General features: G+C 45.5%; 2 protein-coding genes across 2 annotated transcripts; both read left to right on the top strand.

Annotated features, from left to right (window-relative positions):
* LOC140015932 (uncharacterized) lies at positions 1–1,536 on the top strand. Its single transcript, XM_072068765.1, has one exon. It carries the CDS (start codon positions 1–3, stop codon positions 1,534–1,536), a length of 1,536 nt encoding a protein of 511 aa, XP_071924866.1.
* A 1,225-nt stretch (positions 1,537–2,761) lies between these two features.
* On the top strand, positions 2,762–5,745 carry LOC113714095 (uncharacterized). Its single transcript, XM_027237893.1, has 5 exons — positions 2,762–2,969; positions 3,092–3,711; positions 3,765–4,013; positions 4,117–4,362; positions 5,533–5,745. Exons 1-5 carry the CDS (start codon positions 2,762–2,764, stop codon positions 5,743–5,745), a joined length of 1,536 nt encoding a protein of 511 aa, XP_027093694.1.
* The last annotated feature ends 13,291 nt before the right edge of the window (positions 5,746–19,036 follow it).

The raw sequence follows: 19,036 nt of genomic DNA, 5'->3' as shown, positions 1-19,036 counted from the left end.
ATGTCCATCAGGCAGAAGCCCGACGAGTTGCTGAGGAACTTCATGACCCGCTTCAACGCGGAGAGCTTGCAGGTCAGGGACAAAGACGAAAAAGTGGTAATGGCCGCCTTCACGAACGGGCTCCGGGTAAAGGAGCTCTTCTACGAGCTGGCCAAGAAGCCTCCCGTAAACCTAGAGGAGCTCCTAACCCGGGCACACGCGGCCGCTAATGCGGAGGAGGCAGGCCGCCTAAAGAAGGAATCAGATCGGGAGCTAGGAGATCGGAAGGGTCGGATAAACCCCCAAGAGGGCAAGGACGTCTCGGCCAAAAAGAACGTCTTTGATCGGCTCTCGAAGGAGAAGGCCCCTGCTCCGCCGCCACTCCCGGAGAAGAGCTACACCTCTCTGACACGGCCTAGAGCTCAGATCTTGGCTGTTATGGAGGCGGAAGGGTTGGGAGATCGGCCGCACAACATGGGGACACTTCGGAACAAAAGAAACCAGGACCGGTACTGTGCCTTTCACCGCGACGTGGGACACGACAAGGAGGGATGTTGGGCCCTACGGAAAGAGATCGAGGACCTGATCCAGCGCAGGTTTCTGGGACGGTTCGTGCGCCATGGCCGTCCGGACAAGGAGTCCGGGCGCCATCACTACGGAGACCGGCGTGAGGGACAGCATCGCGACCGCCCCGAGCGGCGTGACGCTTCTCGGGGTCACTCTCCCGACCAGAATACCCAGAACTTGGCGGGAGTGATAAACACCATCGCCGGGGGCTCCGTCGGGGGAGATAGCCACACGGCAAGGAAGAACAGGCGACCTCCCCCCGAGGGGGATGACTCCCTGAAGCGGCTGCGTATGGACGAGGAGATCACTTTCGGGCCAAGGGACGCAGTTCCCCTTGCGTCCGGAAACCATGAAGCCATCGTAATAGACATTGTCACCAACAATTACCGCGTGAAAAAGGTGTACGTCGACCAATGGAGTGCAGTGGACATCATATTTTATCGGGTGTTCAAGGAGCTCGGTTTGGAAGACGGGCAGCTAACCCCAGTTCGAACACCACTGATGGGCTTCACCGGACCTCCCATCAACCCGGAGGGAATGATCACCCTGATGGTCACGGTAGGGCAGGCCCCCAAGTGCCGGACCATCCCTGTTAACTTCGTGGTGGTCAAGCAACAGTCCCCGTACAACATATTCCTGGGTCGGCCTGCCTTAAACGCTCTCCGAACTATCCCTTCGACGCTCCACCTTAGCGTCAAATTCCCCACTCCAGGAGGGATAGCCGAGGTATGCGGTGATCCAGAGGTGGCCCGGGCTTGCTATCTGGCCATGCTCCATGGACGGGAGAAGGTGGTCGTCCAGACGACCTGTCTGGAACCTTACATCCCGGGGGATGAAACCCGGCAGCCGGGCACCCAGGACGAAATCGAGGAATTCCCCTTGAGGGAAGACCGCCCAGACCAGGTGATCCGCATAGGCGCGCTGCTGCCCCCCGAGGAGAAGGAGTGCTTGAAGGCTCTGTTAAGGGAATACTCCCAGGTTTTCGCTTGACCGGTGGATGACATGCCCGGAATCCCGACCGACCTGGCAGTCCACCACCTCGACGTGGATTCCCGCTTCAAGTCAGTCAAGCAGAAAAAGAGGAGCTTCGCCCCAGAAAGGAACGAGGTGATCAAGAAGAAGGTCGGGAAACTGCTGGAGTCCAAGATCATCCTGGAGGTCTACTACCCGACCTGGTTAGCCAACCCGGTGCTGGTAAAGAAGGAGGACCAGACCTGGAAGATGTACGTGGACTTCACGGATCTCAACAAAGCCTGCCTAAAGGACTGTTTTCCTCTGCCGAGAATCGACAGGTTAGTAGATTCTACTGCGGGTTTTGATGTCTTGTGTTTTCTGGATGCTTTCAAGGGGTACCACCAGATAGAGATGGCTGAGGAGGACCGGGAGAAGACATCTTTTATCACCGAGGAGGGAATCTATTGCTACCGGACCATGCCGTTTGGCCTAAAAAATGCTGAAGCCACTTACCAGCGCCTGGTCAACAAACTGTTCCAGAACCAGATCGGCAGGAGCATGGAAGTCTACGTAGATGACATGATCATCAAGAGCCGGACAGACCAGCAGCTCGTCCCCGACCTGAGGGAGATCCTTGGCATCCTGCGGGAAAGTCGGATGCGACTGAATCCGAAAAAGTGCACTTTCGGAGTTAGGTTGGGAAGGTTCCTAGGGTTCTTGGTATCCCGGGATGGGATCCGGGCCAACCCGGATAAACTCCAGGCCATCATGGACATGGCCCCCCCGAGGAGCGTAAAGGAGGTTCAGCGGCTCACAGGAAGGATGGCCGCCCTGAATAGATTCCTTTCGCGTTCCGCGGTCCGGGGGCTGCCCTTCTTCCGCATCCTAAAAGTGCCTAAAGATTTCCAATGGACGGAGGAGTGCCAGAAAGCTTTCGCCGATCTCAAGGCATCTTTAGTAGAGCTACCCACTCCGACGGCCCCGGAGCAGGGGGAAAGCCTGCTCCTATACCTGTCTACTTGCAACGAAACCGTTAGCGCGGTCTTGGTGCGGGAGGACAGGGGGGGTTCAGAGGCCAATATACTATGTCAGCCGTGCTCTACAAGGGCCGGAGACGCGGTACATGCCAGCTGAAAAACTAGTCCTGACTCTAATGCACGCTGCCCGGAAACTCTGACCTTATTTCCAAGCCCACAGCATCGTCGTCCTAACCGATCAGCCTCTTCGGCAGATACTCACCAAACCCGAAGTCTCGGGCAGGATGACCAAATGGGCCGTCGAGCTGGCCGAGCATGACATCGGCTATCAGTCTCGCACAGCCATCAAGACCCAGGCCTTGGCAGACTTCCTTGCTGAGGGGGCTAGCTTAACCCTAACCGAGCTAAGCCCCCTGCGCGAGGAGGTACGGCCGAAGGAGTCCTGGGTGTTGTTTGTAGACGGGGCCTCCAGCAAGGAAAGAAGCGGAGCAGGTCTGCTACTTATCTCACCCACCGGGGAAGAGCTGACCTACGCTCTCCGATTTGACTTCCCCGCGTCCAACCATGAGGCCGAGTACGAGGCCCTGCTCACAGGATTGCGGATGGCCCACCAGATGGGATAACCGCGATCCAAGTCCGGAGCGATTCGCAGCTCGTCGTCCTCCAAGTCCTCGGGGAGTACGAGGCCAAGGAGGAGGTCATGAATAAGTATCTGGCCAAGGTGCAGGAGGCAACAGCCCTATTTGATGCCTTTGAGATTGAGCGGGTGCCAAGATCGCAAAACAAGCGTGCGGATGCCCTGTCAAAGCTGGCATCCTCCTCGTTCGCGCACTTGAGCAAAAAAGTTCTGGTAGAGGTAGTAAAGCAGAAAAGTATCGATCAGGTCCGGGTCCTGGCTATAGACAGTTCTGCCATCTGGATGACACCCCTCATAGACTACCTCAGCTCGGGTGTCCTTCCTGAGAACAAAACCGAGGCCCGCCGAATCCAGCTCAGAGCTGTCAAGTACGCCTATGTTGGGGGAACCCTCTACAGGAGGTCATACCTGTCTCCCTGGCTAAAGTGCGTGACTCTCGAGGAGGGTGACTACGTCCTCCGTGAAATCCATGAAGGGATATGTGCGGCGCACGTGGGGTCCCGGGTGTTGGCCAAAAAGTGCCTTCTCTCGGGCTATTATTGGCCCTCCGTCTTCCGGGATGCCGCAGAACTGGTACAGAAATGCCGATCTTGCCAGGTGCACGCCCTACTGCGTCACCAGCTAGCTCGGGAAATGATCCCCATCCATAGCCCCTGGCCCTTCGCCCAATGGGGGATAGATCTCTTAGGCCCTTTCCCCTGAGCTCCGGGAAGGTACGAGCATCTCGTGGTTGCCATCGACTACTTTACGAAGTGGATGGAAGCGAAACCCCTGGGCACTATCTCTGGCAGAGCAATCCAAAAATTCTTTTGGAGGAACATTGTCTGACGCTTCGGCATCCCGCTTGTCTTGATATCCGACAACGGGCGCTAGTTCACCGAGAACCCCTTCCGGAGCTGGTGCGCCGAACTCGGGATCAACCAGCACTTCACGTCGGTCGGTCACCCCCAGGCCAATGGTCAGGTGGAGAACGCTAACCGAACAATTCTGCAAGGGTTGAAGACTAGGTTGGAGTCAGCCCAGTCGAGCTGGCTGGATGAACTCCCTAGTGTCATCTGGGATTACCGCACTACGCCTAGGACGGCCACCCACGAGACCCCGTTCTCTTTAACTTACGGAGTAGAGGCAGTGGTGCCCGCGGAGATTGGTCTCCCCTCGCCCCGGACACAGAATTTCGTTGCGGCGACCAACGAAGAAGAGCTGCGGTACAGTTTGGACATGCTGGAGGCTAAGCGTGAAGAAGCAGCGGTACGGATGGCTAAGTACAAAAGCTAGCTCGCCCGCTATCACAACGCCAGAGTAAGGACCGTGCAGTACCAGCCGGGGGATCTCGTCCTAAGGAAGAACTCGGTTAGCCGAGCTCACGGCTCCAACAAACTCGACCCAAACTGGGAGGGTCCATACAAGGTCCTTGAGGTGAGCCGAGCTGGCTACTGCAGCCTCGCCAAGATGGATGGATCTGAGGTACCCCGTACTTGGCACTTCTCCAATCTGTGACTGTTTGTAGCGTAGGTTAGATCAGGGTGTTCAGTTGTCTGTTCTCTGAAATCCGAATTTTTGTTTTATCATTCAATAAAAGCCCGACTTTACAGTTTTAATTTCACTAGCACTTGTCTACTTTTAAAGTTCTTAAGTTTGCACCTTGCACTAGCACACTTAGCGTTCCCTCACTAAATGTCCTAGTGGGGGGCTAAGGGTGGTAAGGAATCCAGGTGAAGTGTTCGGCCCGGGAGGTCGGCACGACTGGGAAAAACTTGGAAATTTGAAAGGGTTCTGAAAACTCCGCGCTCGGCCCAAGAGATCGGCGAAAAGGAATTTTGAAGCCTGATGTTCGACCCCAAGAGGTCGGCACAGGTTACTGCTTCGAAGTAGAAGGTCGACCCAAGGGGTCGGCGCGAAGCTCGGCCCCAAGAGGTCGGCACTGATAGAAACTTCCCGATGGATGCTCGACCCCAAGAGGTCGGCAAGGGTTAAAAACTTGGGAACCTGGGAGCCCGACGCTCGGCCCCGAGAGGTCGGCGCGGAATAGACTATTCTTGGTCTGATGGGATCAAAAGCTATTCTTGGTCTGAGGGGATCCAAGATTCGACGCTCGACCCAGGAGGTCGGCGGGAAAAATCCTTAAGGTTTGGCGTTCAACCCCAAGAGGCTGGCCCGTTGCCTTGGTAGTACGGCGCGGTGCTCGACCCGGGAGGTCGGCACTCGGCTTCGCCAACCTGGTTGTCTTTGATAATGTGATCGCCAGATTAACGAGGGTATATATTTGGTGCTCAACCCAGGAGGTCAGCACATGACTTTGGTTACGGGAGTTGGTCGCAGGCCGGGAATGCAAAATAATTCTTTTCGAATTTCATATACGCATTCAAAGCCTATCTATTACAAAACTTCCAAACTACCTATCTATTACAAAACTTCCAGGCTGCCTATCTGTTACAAAGTATGCCGAGCCATGAAGAGAAGACAGCTCGGACCCCCTTCTTCTTGCCGGTAGTCCGCCTGGAGCAGGAGCTGAAGGTACACCTTAAGCATGCGGAGAGGCGTATGGTGAAGGCTATTCAGGCAGGGGAACCTTTCCGTCTCAGATGGACCTTCGAGAGTATTTTCAACTGGAGCATGGTCACATCCTTATAAGAAGACGGAAAGGGTTTCTGGAGTGGCCGCCACCCTAGGCCACCGTCTCCTTCCCGGAAGCTCTGCCGGGAGACTCACCTTCCTCCAGGGGAACCTCCGCCAGCTCGGCTCCAACGTCGGTTCGGCCCACCAGCTCCTTCAGGGCATGCCCCTTGCGGTACCCGTCGAAGAGCCAGTCCAGCATCTCTTCGGCCGCGGGATTGTTGTCCTTGAAGTCCGCCAAGTTGAAGCCAGGAGGGTTGAGGCTCTTCACCTGATTCAAGACCCGCGTAGAGCTGACCTGGAGGATGGGCAGGTTAAGGAGGGCGATGTCCTCTTCAAACTGCTCGGAAGAGATGAACTCCCGGACAGCCTTCTTCCGTTCCCGGCTGACGGTGCCGGAGAGCTCGATGGCATGATCCTCCTTCAGCTTGGCCACACCAGCCTTCTGCTGGTCGAACTCCGACCTAGTGGAAGCGAGCTGGACCTGAGCTGTATCCAGCTCCTTCTCGGCCTTGCCCAGTTTGGCCTTAAGGGAGTCCGCATCCTTAAGAGCCTGGGAAAGCCTCTTCTACGTCTCCTGATTCTTCTTCCGCAGTTTCTCCAAGTCGGGAGATAGCTCAGAGAAGTGGGTCGCCAGGGCAGCACCAGCGGCGTTGGCCTGAGGAGGAGGGAAAACAGGTCAGCACGCTGCGATACCTAACCGAAACACAGATGCAAAACTGACCCATGGGCTAGAAGACTTACTTGAGTCTGGGCGGTGTAATACGCGTCCAGGAGATCGGAAGGGTCGGCCAGCTCCATCCACCTCCTGTCGCGTGGGAGGACCGAACCCACCATCAGCTCGCGAGCCACCTCGAGAAACTGGGCTCGGTCGTTGATGGAGAGCTCCCAGGGCGGACAGAAGCGGCGGGGGTCGTGCATGGTGGGGGCCTGACCCGGTTTCAGGGGAGCTATGTGGCGGAAATGCCACAAGCTCGGGGGAGGCGACTCCCAGGCATGCTCCTCGGCGGAGCCAACGCCCAAGTGGACTGGTCCCCCTGATACAATCGTAAGAGGGAGAGGCTGTGCGGGGACCAGCGCGAGTTTCTTCCCGGGTTGGGAGGGCTCGTCCCCTCGACCACTCTTCTGTCCGGTCGCCTTTTTCTTGGTGTTGGCGGCCTTCTTAGAGGGGGAGGAGGCGTCCTGCGTTTCCTTCTGGGGGGCCTGGCCGCCCCCCAGGGTCGAGGTCGTCCCGGGGACCTCCTTGGCAACTTCTGGCTGGGGAGTGGGGGTGGCCGCCTCAGTAAGTGCGCCTAGCAGTTGGGAAAGCTTCCTCACTGCAAAAAGCATCGCTGAATCAGCCAAAATAGGACGGTAAGAAGATGTATGCAAATGCAATGAACCACAGAGTCAGGGTCAGAGTTACAGGCGACAAGGTCGACAGGGAGGCCACCACCTCGCCACGGGACCCGGACAATGTCCCCATCAGTCCGGTCGCAGAGATCTGCTTGCTGGAGAACTTGGTGGCGGTAAGCTTCACCTTAGAGCTCAACAGCTGGATGAGGGTTTCAGAGTCCAAGTCCTCCGGGTAGGGGTCGGTCCTGACCTCCCCGACCTTCCATGTGGTGGCGTCAAAACCGGTGGATTTGACAAAAAAGAAATTCCCTTTCCAGTTCTTGACGGAAGAGGGAAATTGGTAGAACAAGTCCTGGCAGCCCTTGTCCCCCCGACCTTGGCTCCCGGTCCGGCGACAGAAGTAATACCACCCAATAAGGGCTGCCTTGAGGACGAAAGCAGCTCGGAAAAGGGAGAGGGAGTAAGGAATGGAGCAGAGTTTGCAGTAGATTAGGAACCCTATGATGATCCTGTCGAGTTGGGGTGGACCTGGGTGATTCTAAATCCAAAATAGCTCAGGATCTCGGTCAGGGCCGGAGGGATCGGTAGGCGGAGTCCCCCGATCAGCTGTTCGTTGTAGATAGCTACGAAACCAGGGGGAGGTCGGCTGGCTCGGTCGTCGGGCCCGGCAGCCCTTGGCTCGAAGGCCGGAGGGATAGAGTAGGACCTGACCAACTCGGCCACCGCCTCGGGTGAGAAGGTGACCTCCTCGTGGTCAGGGTAGCCGTAGCTAAATTCAGAAGCATCCCCCTGCGGGGGATCAGGGGTCCCCTCGGAGGAGTCCCTATCCTCTCCAGCTCCTCCCTGGGCTCCGTCCGGGGAATCATGTGGAGACTGGGGAGAAGGGACAGAGGCGGCCCGTTGCTCCATATAGGCGTCGAGCTCAGCCGCCTCCTCTACGTCTCGGGCTGAAGGAGAGTGGGCAGAGGGAGAGCTCATAATGTCTATGGGATCAAGCAGATCGGGGTTAGAAGCAGAAGAAGAGGAAGGGGGAGGAGGAGAAGGTGAAGACGAGGATGAAGAAGAAATGAAGATCCTGGTGACTCTATGACGGGCCGGACTCTGGGATGCGGTGGAAGTAACGTCGGAATGACCCGACATAAAAAGCAGGAGGTGGCGGGAGGCGGAAGAGACACTGTAAAAGGAAAAGGAATCGCAACAGGGACTTACTGATGATCAAGGAAGAGGAAGGATGGAAGATTCGCCGGAATCTGGGCACGGGACACCGGAAGTTGCTGGAAAATGGAAATGCGAATGCACAAGGAAAATGGGAATGCAAAATGCACAAGAGGGAGGAGAAGTGACAAACGGAGCAGAGGGAAATCTGGTGACCCCTATTTATAAGGGAAAGAATGGGGGGGAAAACGGTTGCGTGGATTTGAACCGTCCCCCATGTGAACGCATTTAATGCTGGTACGAAAATCGAAGAGGCGTGACAACTGAAAGGATGCGGGCGCAGCGTCCCTGTGACAGCACTGTACCAGAGGTGACCTTGGCAGGGTAATGCGCGGCTCTGGCCTCCCACGTGGCAGAGGTAGATTAGGTCTGCCTGACAACCCTACCTAATCTAGGGGGCTAGTGCAGAGACCCCATCCTGAGCCTAGACACGTGGCAGCCCAGGCATGGCCGAGCTGGGCCTCGGCCTCAGGCCCCTGGCAGCCGTCCTGGGCCGCACTGCTAGGGCTCCTGAAGGAGGCAAGGGTCCATCCCGAAGAGGTCGGGGATAATCCCCCTGAGTGCGGGATACTGACTATTCTGGGCAAGTCTCGAAAAGTACGGAGGTCGGACTCCCTCACAGGTATAAATGATAGCACACATTGACTGTACAAGATACGCTCACTATTGGCAAATCACTCCCGTCCGTCTCTACTTCCCGTGAACCCTACTCACCGGAAACCTAACTTGACCGTCGGAGTGCCCTCGGAGACAACCCTCGGGCCCCCTTGGCTAGTTCATTCTTGTTTGTTTTGCAGGCTTAGGACCAGCTCTTCCATCAGCACCCCGAGCTCATCAGTTTAGCTCGGTCCGGGGAAGCTCAGCGCTTCTTCAGTGCCCTTTGTGAGATGATGATTACATTCACAAATGGTGCCTATGTGTTGTTTGTGACACTTTCACCCTTTTAACTACTTGTTTAGTACAATGGTAAGATAGAAAGGAAGCGGGGTGAATTGGGGTAAAACCATCCGATTGAATTAAATGTGTTTAAGACGATATTAATGGGCCAAAGTAGAAGAACCATTTGAAGATTATTTGTGAATTGTAACTGTAGGAAGTTTTGTGCTCTTCATCGTTAAAGCTCAAGAAACATTAATTGAGTTCTTCCAACAAAATACACTCATTTGAACCAGTAATTGTAGCATGTAGAAGAGCTCATTAAAGTGTGGGAGATTAAGAATCATTTGAGCTCAACATTACATCTGTAACTGAAGACCACCCATTCTCTTCACCATTTGTAGATTAGTTTCTAAACTAAGTGGCAATAATGGTGGTCATTAATATATAAAATTGAGGGTTCAGATGTTTCCATTTCACACCATCAGAGTCAGATTTGCACAGGTATGCTCATTTTCACTTGTGCTTCTTGCTTTGTGAACTGTATAGCTTTGTTTGCACAATAAGATTCCTAAATTAGATTTTATCGTAACTATTGCAGTTGGGTGAAGTGTGGGCAGATTTTCTTATCCATATATCACCTAGTCTTCAATAGAAAGGATTGCGAGACTGCTACCTTAACTATTTACCAACTTACATCTCAGGACTACTACTTTATCTATCTATCTATGTGAATAATATGAGGTTGAATAGTAGAACCATTCAGCATCAACCCTCAATCTGAATTACAACTATGTCTATTATCCCTCATTATGGTTGCGTAAATTTTTATAGTTCTCTCAGCTAATTATCTACTATAATAGTATGCAATGTTTTATCTACACATAGTATGACATTTTTTACTATCGTTAATAGTATGCCTTGCCTAAGGTAAAACAAATTGTCCAACATTACCAAATTATTTAACAACACCATAGGTGATGCGAACATAGGATTCTATGATTCATGTTCAAGTCATACAAGTAGTTGGTCTATTGGAATTCATCAAATCATCCATTGAGGTTCAACACATTCATCAAACTAATTAGTTTGGAGTAGTTTTCTTTAGTTTTAGAGAGTTTACAAGTTATGATTCGTTATTGTCATTTGTTTCATTAATTTCCAACTGTGTGTTAATTGTTGTTTAGCAATGATTAGATGTTAATTAGCGTTAGTGAGTCGATATTTTGGTAGAATAAATGGCTAAGATCATGTGGACCATTAGTGAGCTAAGTTAGGTTTATTAGTCTAACGACTTAGGGTTAAGTCTTAGTTCTAGTCGAGTTAGGTTTTGAGTCTTTGTAATGGCTATAAATAAGCCTAGTCCGAACATTTTACTGAGGGGTGAACGATGAATTAAGAAAATTCCAACAAACACTTTGTGTTTCGTGGGTCTCTTTTTCAAGAGCTCCAAACTTGAATACTTGAGAGGATTCTTGAGTTTTCAGTTGACTTATCAATCTAGAAATGCACTAGATTGTAGTATCACTCTACTTTTCTAACACGGTCTCGAGCTGTTCTTGATTGTTTAGAATCCATCCTCTAAACTTTGATACCAAATTCTAGATCCTTGGGGCTTGTCATGTTACAAGTTACATAGCAAGTCGAATGCAATTTGTATCAGTTGGTATCAAGAGCTAGTTGAAAGGTATCAACGTTATATCTTTGTTTTTGTTAAGTTCTGGGGTTTGTTCATCGTGTTTGAGTTCGTTCAACATATTGCAAGTTTTTCTTTTGTCCAATCTATCCGTGTTCTCTTTGTTGTGTCTCCAAACATTGTATCGTGTTCCTTCTTGTGTGTCTACATAAAAAAAAGTACTGTAGTGACTAGTATTATTCATCTACTGTAGCGATTACTATCCATCATTACTGTTCATCCAAAAAAAATAAAAACTTCCATACCTTGTGTTTGTCTCTTGTTGTTCTTGAGTCTTGTAGTTGGTTTGGTGTTTTCTTGAAGTTTTTGGATTGCATAGTTGGATTCTTGAAAATCTTGATACAAAAGTTTCCAAATCTTTAAATTCTTGAAAACCCTAGTTCATCTTCTTAAACTTGAAATTGTGGCTGTTCTTGTCTCTTGATTTGATCCATGGAACAAGAGAAAAAAAAAGAAGAAAAAAGAGAAAAGAATCTGATCCGCCCAAAAAAAAGGAACAAGACAAATGGAACATAGTCTTGAATTTGGAAACAAGATAACAGTCTTGAATTAGAAACAGAAAGTTGACTTGGATTTGTTGCCAAAATCTGTACACATAATCTTTATTCGTTTTGGTTTATGTTAGCTGTTTGAAACACACTTAGGAAAGATTCTTGAAACAGCCTCTTGCTTTCCAAAATGTGAATCTAAGAATCAATCAAATTAAGCTTCCAAATTTCCAGCCAAACATATATTCGGGTAGGAGTTTCTAGGTTTCCAAACTTTCTGTCGAATTATGTTTTTTTGCTTCAGCTTCAAATCTGATTTGTCCAGCCATATACACTTCGAATTTGAGTTTTCTTTCCAGTTTATATTCAAGTTACATAGTTCAAACACAAGTCCAAATCAGTTTTGGAATCCAAGAGTTTCCTAATTTGAGTCTTTCTTGCCCAAGTCAGTACTTTCCAAATCTTGTGTCTTTCTTGTTCAAGTCAAATCCATTCCTTAGCTGTGTTTATCAGCCATAAACCACGTGTCTTTGGTGCCCAAAACAGATCTGGAAACTGAGGCAAAAAATACTAATTGTTCGGATTTTGACCTAATCAATCTAGTGGTTCATCGTGTCGTTTGTCTAAATATACTTCCAGACAATTTCCAGCTTTGTTGTGTCCATTTTCTAGCATTCTTAGAGGTCTAAATTTTGCAAATTTCTAGCATCATTTGTTTGTGGCCTACTCTTATTATTGCTCTTCAAATATGACCGTGCTATGATCTAGTGATTGTCACTTGGTAAGTAGAGTTTCATCTTGAGGATAGCTCTAATTTATTCAAGGGAAGTAACTAACAACCATTAGAACTTGATTATGAGTTCATTAGAGTGGTTGAGTGAAAAACAAGAGTGTTGAGAGTAAACACTAAGGGAGCGGGTGAGGTATTCCTTTTTTCCACTAACCATTCTTGCAAGTGGACATACAATGTCAAACAAAGGTGTAGGGAGTTTCCAACAAGTTGACTTTCATCTTAGTATGGAGGACATGATGGGTGAATTTAAGCATATTTTGCATGAATTTTTTGAGCCTTTCCATAGACGCCTTGTCCGAATGGTGAATAAGGATGTCAAGAGGAGGGTCCTATGCAATTTAGTTCCAATGTACAATCTACCTCTTCAAAGTCAGCATATTCAAGAAGAAAGGAGAAAGTTCATTCAACAATTAAGCATGTAAATACATCATCCATAGATGAAGGATTTAGGAGCATATGGGAGACTTATCAACACCTCCTATAACAAAAACCAAAGAAAGAGGAAGTTGAGCATGGTATTGAGATTGTGGGACATGAGGTAAAAATCGAGCGAAGTGACAAAGAAAAAGAGAGTGAACATGCAAAAGAGTTGAATGGAGAAAATCCTACAAGTGAATCGGCCATAGTGGAAAGAAACGAGAGAAAGCAAATATTTATTGCAAAATCTAAGGATGTGAGGAGAGCTTATGGTTTTACTAATGATCTTAACCTTACTTTGTTTAGTGTTTCTTATTTTGTGTAGGTTAAGCAAAGCATAATCACGTTGATCTTGAATTGTTCCATTCCTACATCTGTTGGAGAGTTAAAGAGCTTTCATGGAGTTCGTATCTTAAGTGTTGTTTCTTGTTGCTACCAACATATGATCAATCTCTCATCTCGGGCTAGTTTCCTATTGATTAGAAGCCAATTGTCGTTTCAAAGGGTGTAACTACACTTGAATTTTGTCCTAAACTTCCATATTATTTAGATAATGATGCTCCATACTTTCCTTGTCAATTTTCTGGTTCTTTACATGATGAAATTTGTCCCTTATCTGCAGATTCTATAGCTGTCCATTCTTATCTTTTCCACCTGTGCATGTTGTGATGGCTAAACAACAACTAGTGATGGATTTTACAACTTTGCACAACCAAATTCAAGTTTTGCTAGCCTATTTGAGTATTGCTATGAAGATCCTTATCTAGTAGATGCAAATGGTAAGTTTTCGAGTGATTTCATACCTACAAATACTTATTGTGTGACTTCTTGTGTAGGTTCAGCTTTCACAAACCATCCCAAAAGGCTGATTCGAGCGCTTATGGGGAATGGTTGTAAGAGACGAAGAGCAAAGTGGCGTTATAACCATATTCGGGCACATTGGTTCATACCTTGGTTAAAGACTTTACTTGTGAGCTTCTTGCAATTACATAAGTGACATGCAACGTGGTATGTTCTCATGAAGGTGTTGCCCGAGCTGTTGCATTATCTCCAATCTGTTGATTTGTGGGCAAATCGCTTTCAAGGGGAAGGGAATGATGCAAACATGGGATCCAATGATTCAGTTCAAGTCATACAAGTAGTTGATCTATTGGAATTCTTCAAATCATCCATTGAGGTTCAACACATTCAACTCCCTTCCTTAGTTTGGAGTAGTTTTCTTTAGTTTTAGAGAGTTTACAAGTTATTATTTGTTATTGTCACTTGTTTCATTAATTTCCAGTGGTGTGCTAATTGTTGTTTAGCAATGATTAGATGTTAATTAGTGTATGTTTGGGGATTAGTGAGTCGTTATTGTGGTAGAATAAATGGCAAAGATCATGTGGACCATTAGTGAGCCGAGTTAGGGTTATTAGTTTAGCCGACTTAGGGTTAAGTCTTAGTTCTAGTTGAGTTAGGTTTTGAGTCTTTGTAAAGGTTATAAATAAGCCTAGTCCAAACATTTTTTTGAGGAGTGAAAGATGAATTAAGAAAATTTCAGCAAACACTTTGTGTTTTGCGAGCGAATACTTGAGAGAATTCTTAAGTTTTTAATTGACTTATCAATCTAGAAATGCACTAAATTGTGGCGTCACTCTACCTTTCTAATCCAGTTTCAAGCTGTCCTTAATCGTTTAGAATTCGCCCTCTAAACTTTGATACCAAATTCTAGATTCTTGAGGCTTGTTGTGTTACGGGTTGCGTAGCCAGTTGAATGCAGTTCGTATCAATAGGTATAAACTCCCATGCTTTGCATGGGCCTTCTCCCTAGTTTATATTTATAAATCTTGATGTAACGGTTATTTTTATCTGTAAAGCATATTCAGAATGTGTTATATTTATTGATAAAGTACTACATTAACTAATATTGTACTTTTATCTCCATCATCTTAATGTTTGTCTTCTTTCTTTTCTTCAATGACAACAACCGAAGCAAAATTCCTTCATTTTGTTTCATTAAGAAAACAAGACAAAAAAAAGTACCTTTTCCACTTCTTCTTTAATCATTTTTAGGTCTTGTATTAAAAATTTTAGACTAATATTCCATTTTTTATTCATAAGGAAGACAAAATATTCTTTTTTTTTTCATTTTTAACTTAGAGTAAATTTCTTTTTGTCCATTAGTTACAAAAAAGACAAAATGAAAGTAGTATCATTCTTCATAATTTGCCTTTTCTTTGTGAATACACATCCTAGGCTAAAATTCCAATCTTTTATTAGGAAAAAGAAGACAAAAATAAAAGTAAGATGCTTATGTCCTCATGGTTTCTTTTTCTCTTTTATCTCTTTAAATTTTTATATCTGATGCTGTAAAATGAATTGTCTCTGTGTGTGGATAAAAGTAAACTAATTATAGAAAAATAAAATTTTTCTTCGTTTTAAATGTCTAGTATTTTATCTCCATGGAATGGATAAAAAATTTAGATATTCTATTTAAAGAAAAAATCAACATTTACAATCTTTATAGCTGTAATTGGTTTTTTTTAGGGAAGTAAAGAACAATAGTTAAAATTGCTTGTGAAGTGATTGGTTTCCTTTCTTTTTTTTTTGCATAGAAAATTATTTTTATTTAATAAAATATGAATAGGATCTTCAAGCTACTACAAATGGAATTAATTGGACCCTCATATTTTTTTTGCCATCAAAACCTAAATCCTTATTTCCTGTTTCTACGCAAATTAGGTAAACCAAGCCTATTTAAGGTGATACCTCCCTTAACCATCCGAGACAAATCAAGATAAGACCCATAGATTAAAGTTTCCCCAAATTCCACTCCAACATTAGCCAGTTTGTCTGCCGGTTTATTCGCCTATCTAAAACAATGAGAAACCTCTTCAAAATGATGTCTATACTGAAGAAGATCTTGTAACTCTGTGAGAACCCAAAAAAAAAAAATTTTTTTTTTCACCTTTTCTTAGTATTATTTTATTTCTTTGCTTCCATTTTTATATTTTCCTTCAATATATTAATTTCTTATACATTTTTATAAGGGAATATAGTTTTCAAATCATTTTCTTGGTACAAGTTAGTCCACGTTAAGTTTGAAGTGTATTATGGATGTGGGACCCGCTAGTGCGGTAAATGCGGTATATTTTTGACAACTCATTGGAGTTAATTGTAAAGATTAAAAGAAGTTGGGGCCATAGTGTGACTTTTGGTTAATCATAAATTGTTAGACTTCCTAAAGGTTCCATGAAGTTCCTAAGCTTAATTGTGATTGGCTAATCAAAAGTGTTGGACTTTGACCAAGACCTTCTTACTTTACTAAAACTCAAAATTGACCAAATTTCTCCATTTTATTGCTTGCTTTGGCCGAACCTTGGAGAGGAAACATCAAGCAAAACCTTTCATCTTGCATCTTCAATTTCTTGCCCAATCTTGAGTTCCAACCATTAGCATCTTAAATTACTCCATAAAACTTCTTGCTAGAAAGGATTAAGAAGGATTGGTGGAGTTGTTTTGGAAAGGGAAGCTCTAAACTACCAACTTTCTTGGGGTTTTAAGGTATTTTGCCAAGAACTTTCTCTTTACTTCAATTAATTGGTGATTAGTGGTTTTTAGTTGTTTTAGATGTTGTTTCGTGGAAGATTAGCACTTGAATGCATGAATTTCAGATTAGGGTTTCATTTTTTCCCAATTCTGCCGGTACTGTTACACCTAGTTAGAGTCTGATTTGGCCTTAGCACAAAACATGAAAGTTGTAGAGAATGATGTTTTATAGTAGCCTGTAAAATTTCAGCTCAATCAGAGCAATGTAGCCTATGAAAGGACTGAAATACCCCTGCTACCCTGTTTCTATCCAAACATGCTAATCAGCTTCTGTAATTGGTTGTTTTCACCAAGAATACTACTGATTTGGTTGTCGATATCTTCTTAAGACTTATAGCCTTGTATCTTAGCTTTAAAATGGCTTTGGAATCACTTGAATTGGAGTTGTATATGCTGAGATATGACTGAATGAATCAGGACTGCCACAGTAAACTTCGAATTGGAAAATCTGGGGTTGTTTTGGTAAATTTGACCTAGAAAAATTGTAAACTGGACTAAGTGGTCTTCATCAACATTGTAGCCCTCTGTCTTAGGTTTGAAACGGTATAAATTACACCCAAATCCGATGAGCATAGTTTCAGTTGTGTCCGTTACAGAAAACAACGTCAAATCTGTCTTTGATTTTCCAACTCAACCTTCATTTCCGCACATGCCCCTAGCTTGATTTTGTACTAGTATGACTTGGAGCCTATGGAATGGCTATTGAAATAAGATGATTCTGTATATGACTTTGGGTTTGATTGAGGAAAAGAATGAAGCCATAAATGGCTGTAAAATAGGTAAATACAAAGGGCGTGCTGCCCAAATTTACGCTTGAGAACTAGGTCGATATACTTGCGACTTGAGTTAGGCTTGAGAGCGAATACCATGTGAACCATCTAGGGTATTTACGTTTTCTTTGCCACTTTGGCTCAAATAGCGATTTTAAAGTTTTACAAGTGAGTCTAAGTTTTACAAATATTTTACTTAGGTCCTTTGGTTTCAATGTACTCTTTTCACTACCCAAAATCATATTTATACTTTGTACTAGTACGTATTCGACTTATCTTTGAATCGCTTAAATCTTTGATGGTTGAAGTATAATGTATTCTTTTGATTCTCTTAGGGTTCATTGGTGATTGACGGTATTATCCGGAAGGATATTTTGGATATTATTTTGCGTAAATAGGTGAGTGTTCCTTGTTTGTTACATCTTCTTTGATTTCATGACTCGTTATTATTTGATCATGTGTTAAATGTTTCCAATGATTTCCAAAACGAATTTTCTATGCGAGCATGTACTTTATCGCGTTCGACCTAAATGAAACGTGAAATTTTCAATGCTTTAATGATTAATACATTAGTTGCGCATAGGGGTGAAATCGAGCCGAGTCGAGCTCGAGCAGTGGCGTACTCGAGCTCGAACTCGATACAGATCAGTAGAGCTCGAGGTCGAGCGAGCTCGAGAAGCAAAGATCGAGATCGACTCGATAAAAGCATATGCAGACTCGAACTCAAATTGATCGAGCTCGATATGTCATTCGAGTTCGATGTCAAGTCGAGTACTCGAGCTCGAATGAGCTCGAATTGATCTTGGTTCCTGCGCAAATCTAAAGAATCTAGTCTTTGCATCTTAAATGCAACACTACTAATTTGTACTAAACAATAAACTAAGTTGCACTAATCATTCGAATGAAAGTATATTAATATCAATTGAACAAGATTAATTGCAATTCAAAGAAACAAAACTTAGAAGCCAATTAAAGTCTTGGAGCCACATGGACAAAACTTAGAAGCATGCCATTGCATACAGAGGACAGACAACCTTCGGCAGAGGTTTCAAACCTTCAACAAGCTTGGGGAATCAGATGCAACCTTCCACTGCACTCTGCCCAGCAACACGCACGACAGGGGAGACAGCAACCATAGCAACGATAGCAACTGTGATGAATTGATCCAAACCAACCATAGCAACTGTGTTACCCCATGGCACATCCTCAACTGTTTCCTGGTTCTTACCCATCCAAATAACTATTCTTTAGACATTCTTAAGTCTTAACATTATAACATACAAGTCCTTTTTCTCTCTCGGAACATAGTTGGGACCCATGATTCTAACCTTCATGCCAGCGGCACTTTTTCCAGGAAACACACTGCCAAAAGTAAAGAAAACACACAGACACACACATCCTCAATACAATCAACCACCACCAATGCACCATCAGTAATACGAAGGGCAGCAGTCACCTCAGATGAGAAATCAACATGCCCAGGGGAATCTTCATGCCAGTGGCAATTTTTCCAGAAAACACACAGCCAAAAGCAAAGAAAACACACGAACACACACCCTCAATACAATCAACCAGCACCAATGCACCATCAGTAATACGAAGGGCAGCAGTCACCTCAGATGAGAAATCAACATGCCAGGGGAATCAATAAGATTAATAAGGATTCAAGATTCAAGAATTCTAGCTTCCAAAATTCAGAAATTCCGCAAACGAGAAACCAATGACAAACAAAAGGACAAACACAATGGCTAAAGAAACACCATACGCATGCAGAAACTAAGTGGCCATGATCCACATTAACATTTTAGCATTAAACATAAGCAACAACCTGTTCTCAACCTCATCAGAATTTCACAAAAATACAAAAGGGAGTGCTGCAGCCAATTGAAAGGAAAAACTTAGGGAAATTTTCTGGAGTCTAATGAGCATTTAGAAGCTCTTGTTTGTAATCTGGTAAATGAAACAGCTTGTTTGCTCCTTATGCATCTTCAAACTTTGGTGTACAATCTACAACACCTAGCCATACACAAATGACAAATCAACCAACTCATGTACAATTTAAATTTAAAATTTGAACACAACTTATGGCAAATTAAGAATAAGAAAATGAGAATTCACAAAAAGATGGACC

The sequence above is a fragment of the Coffea arabica genome, chromosome 10c (genome assembly GCF_036785885.1).
Source record: "Coffea arabica cultivar ET-39 chromosome 10c, Coffea Arabica ET-39 HiFi, whole genome shotgun sequence".
NCBI classification, from domain to species: Eukaryota; Viridiplantae; Streptophyta; class Magnoliopsida; order Gentianales; family Rubiaceae; genus Coffea; species Coffea arabica.
This window is presented reverse-complemented; position numbering and strand designations above follow the sequence as displayed.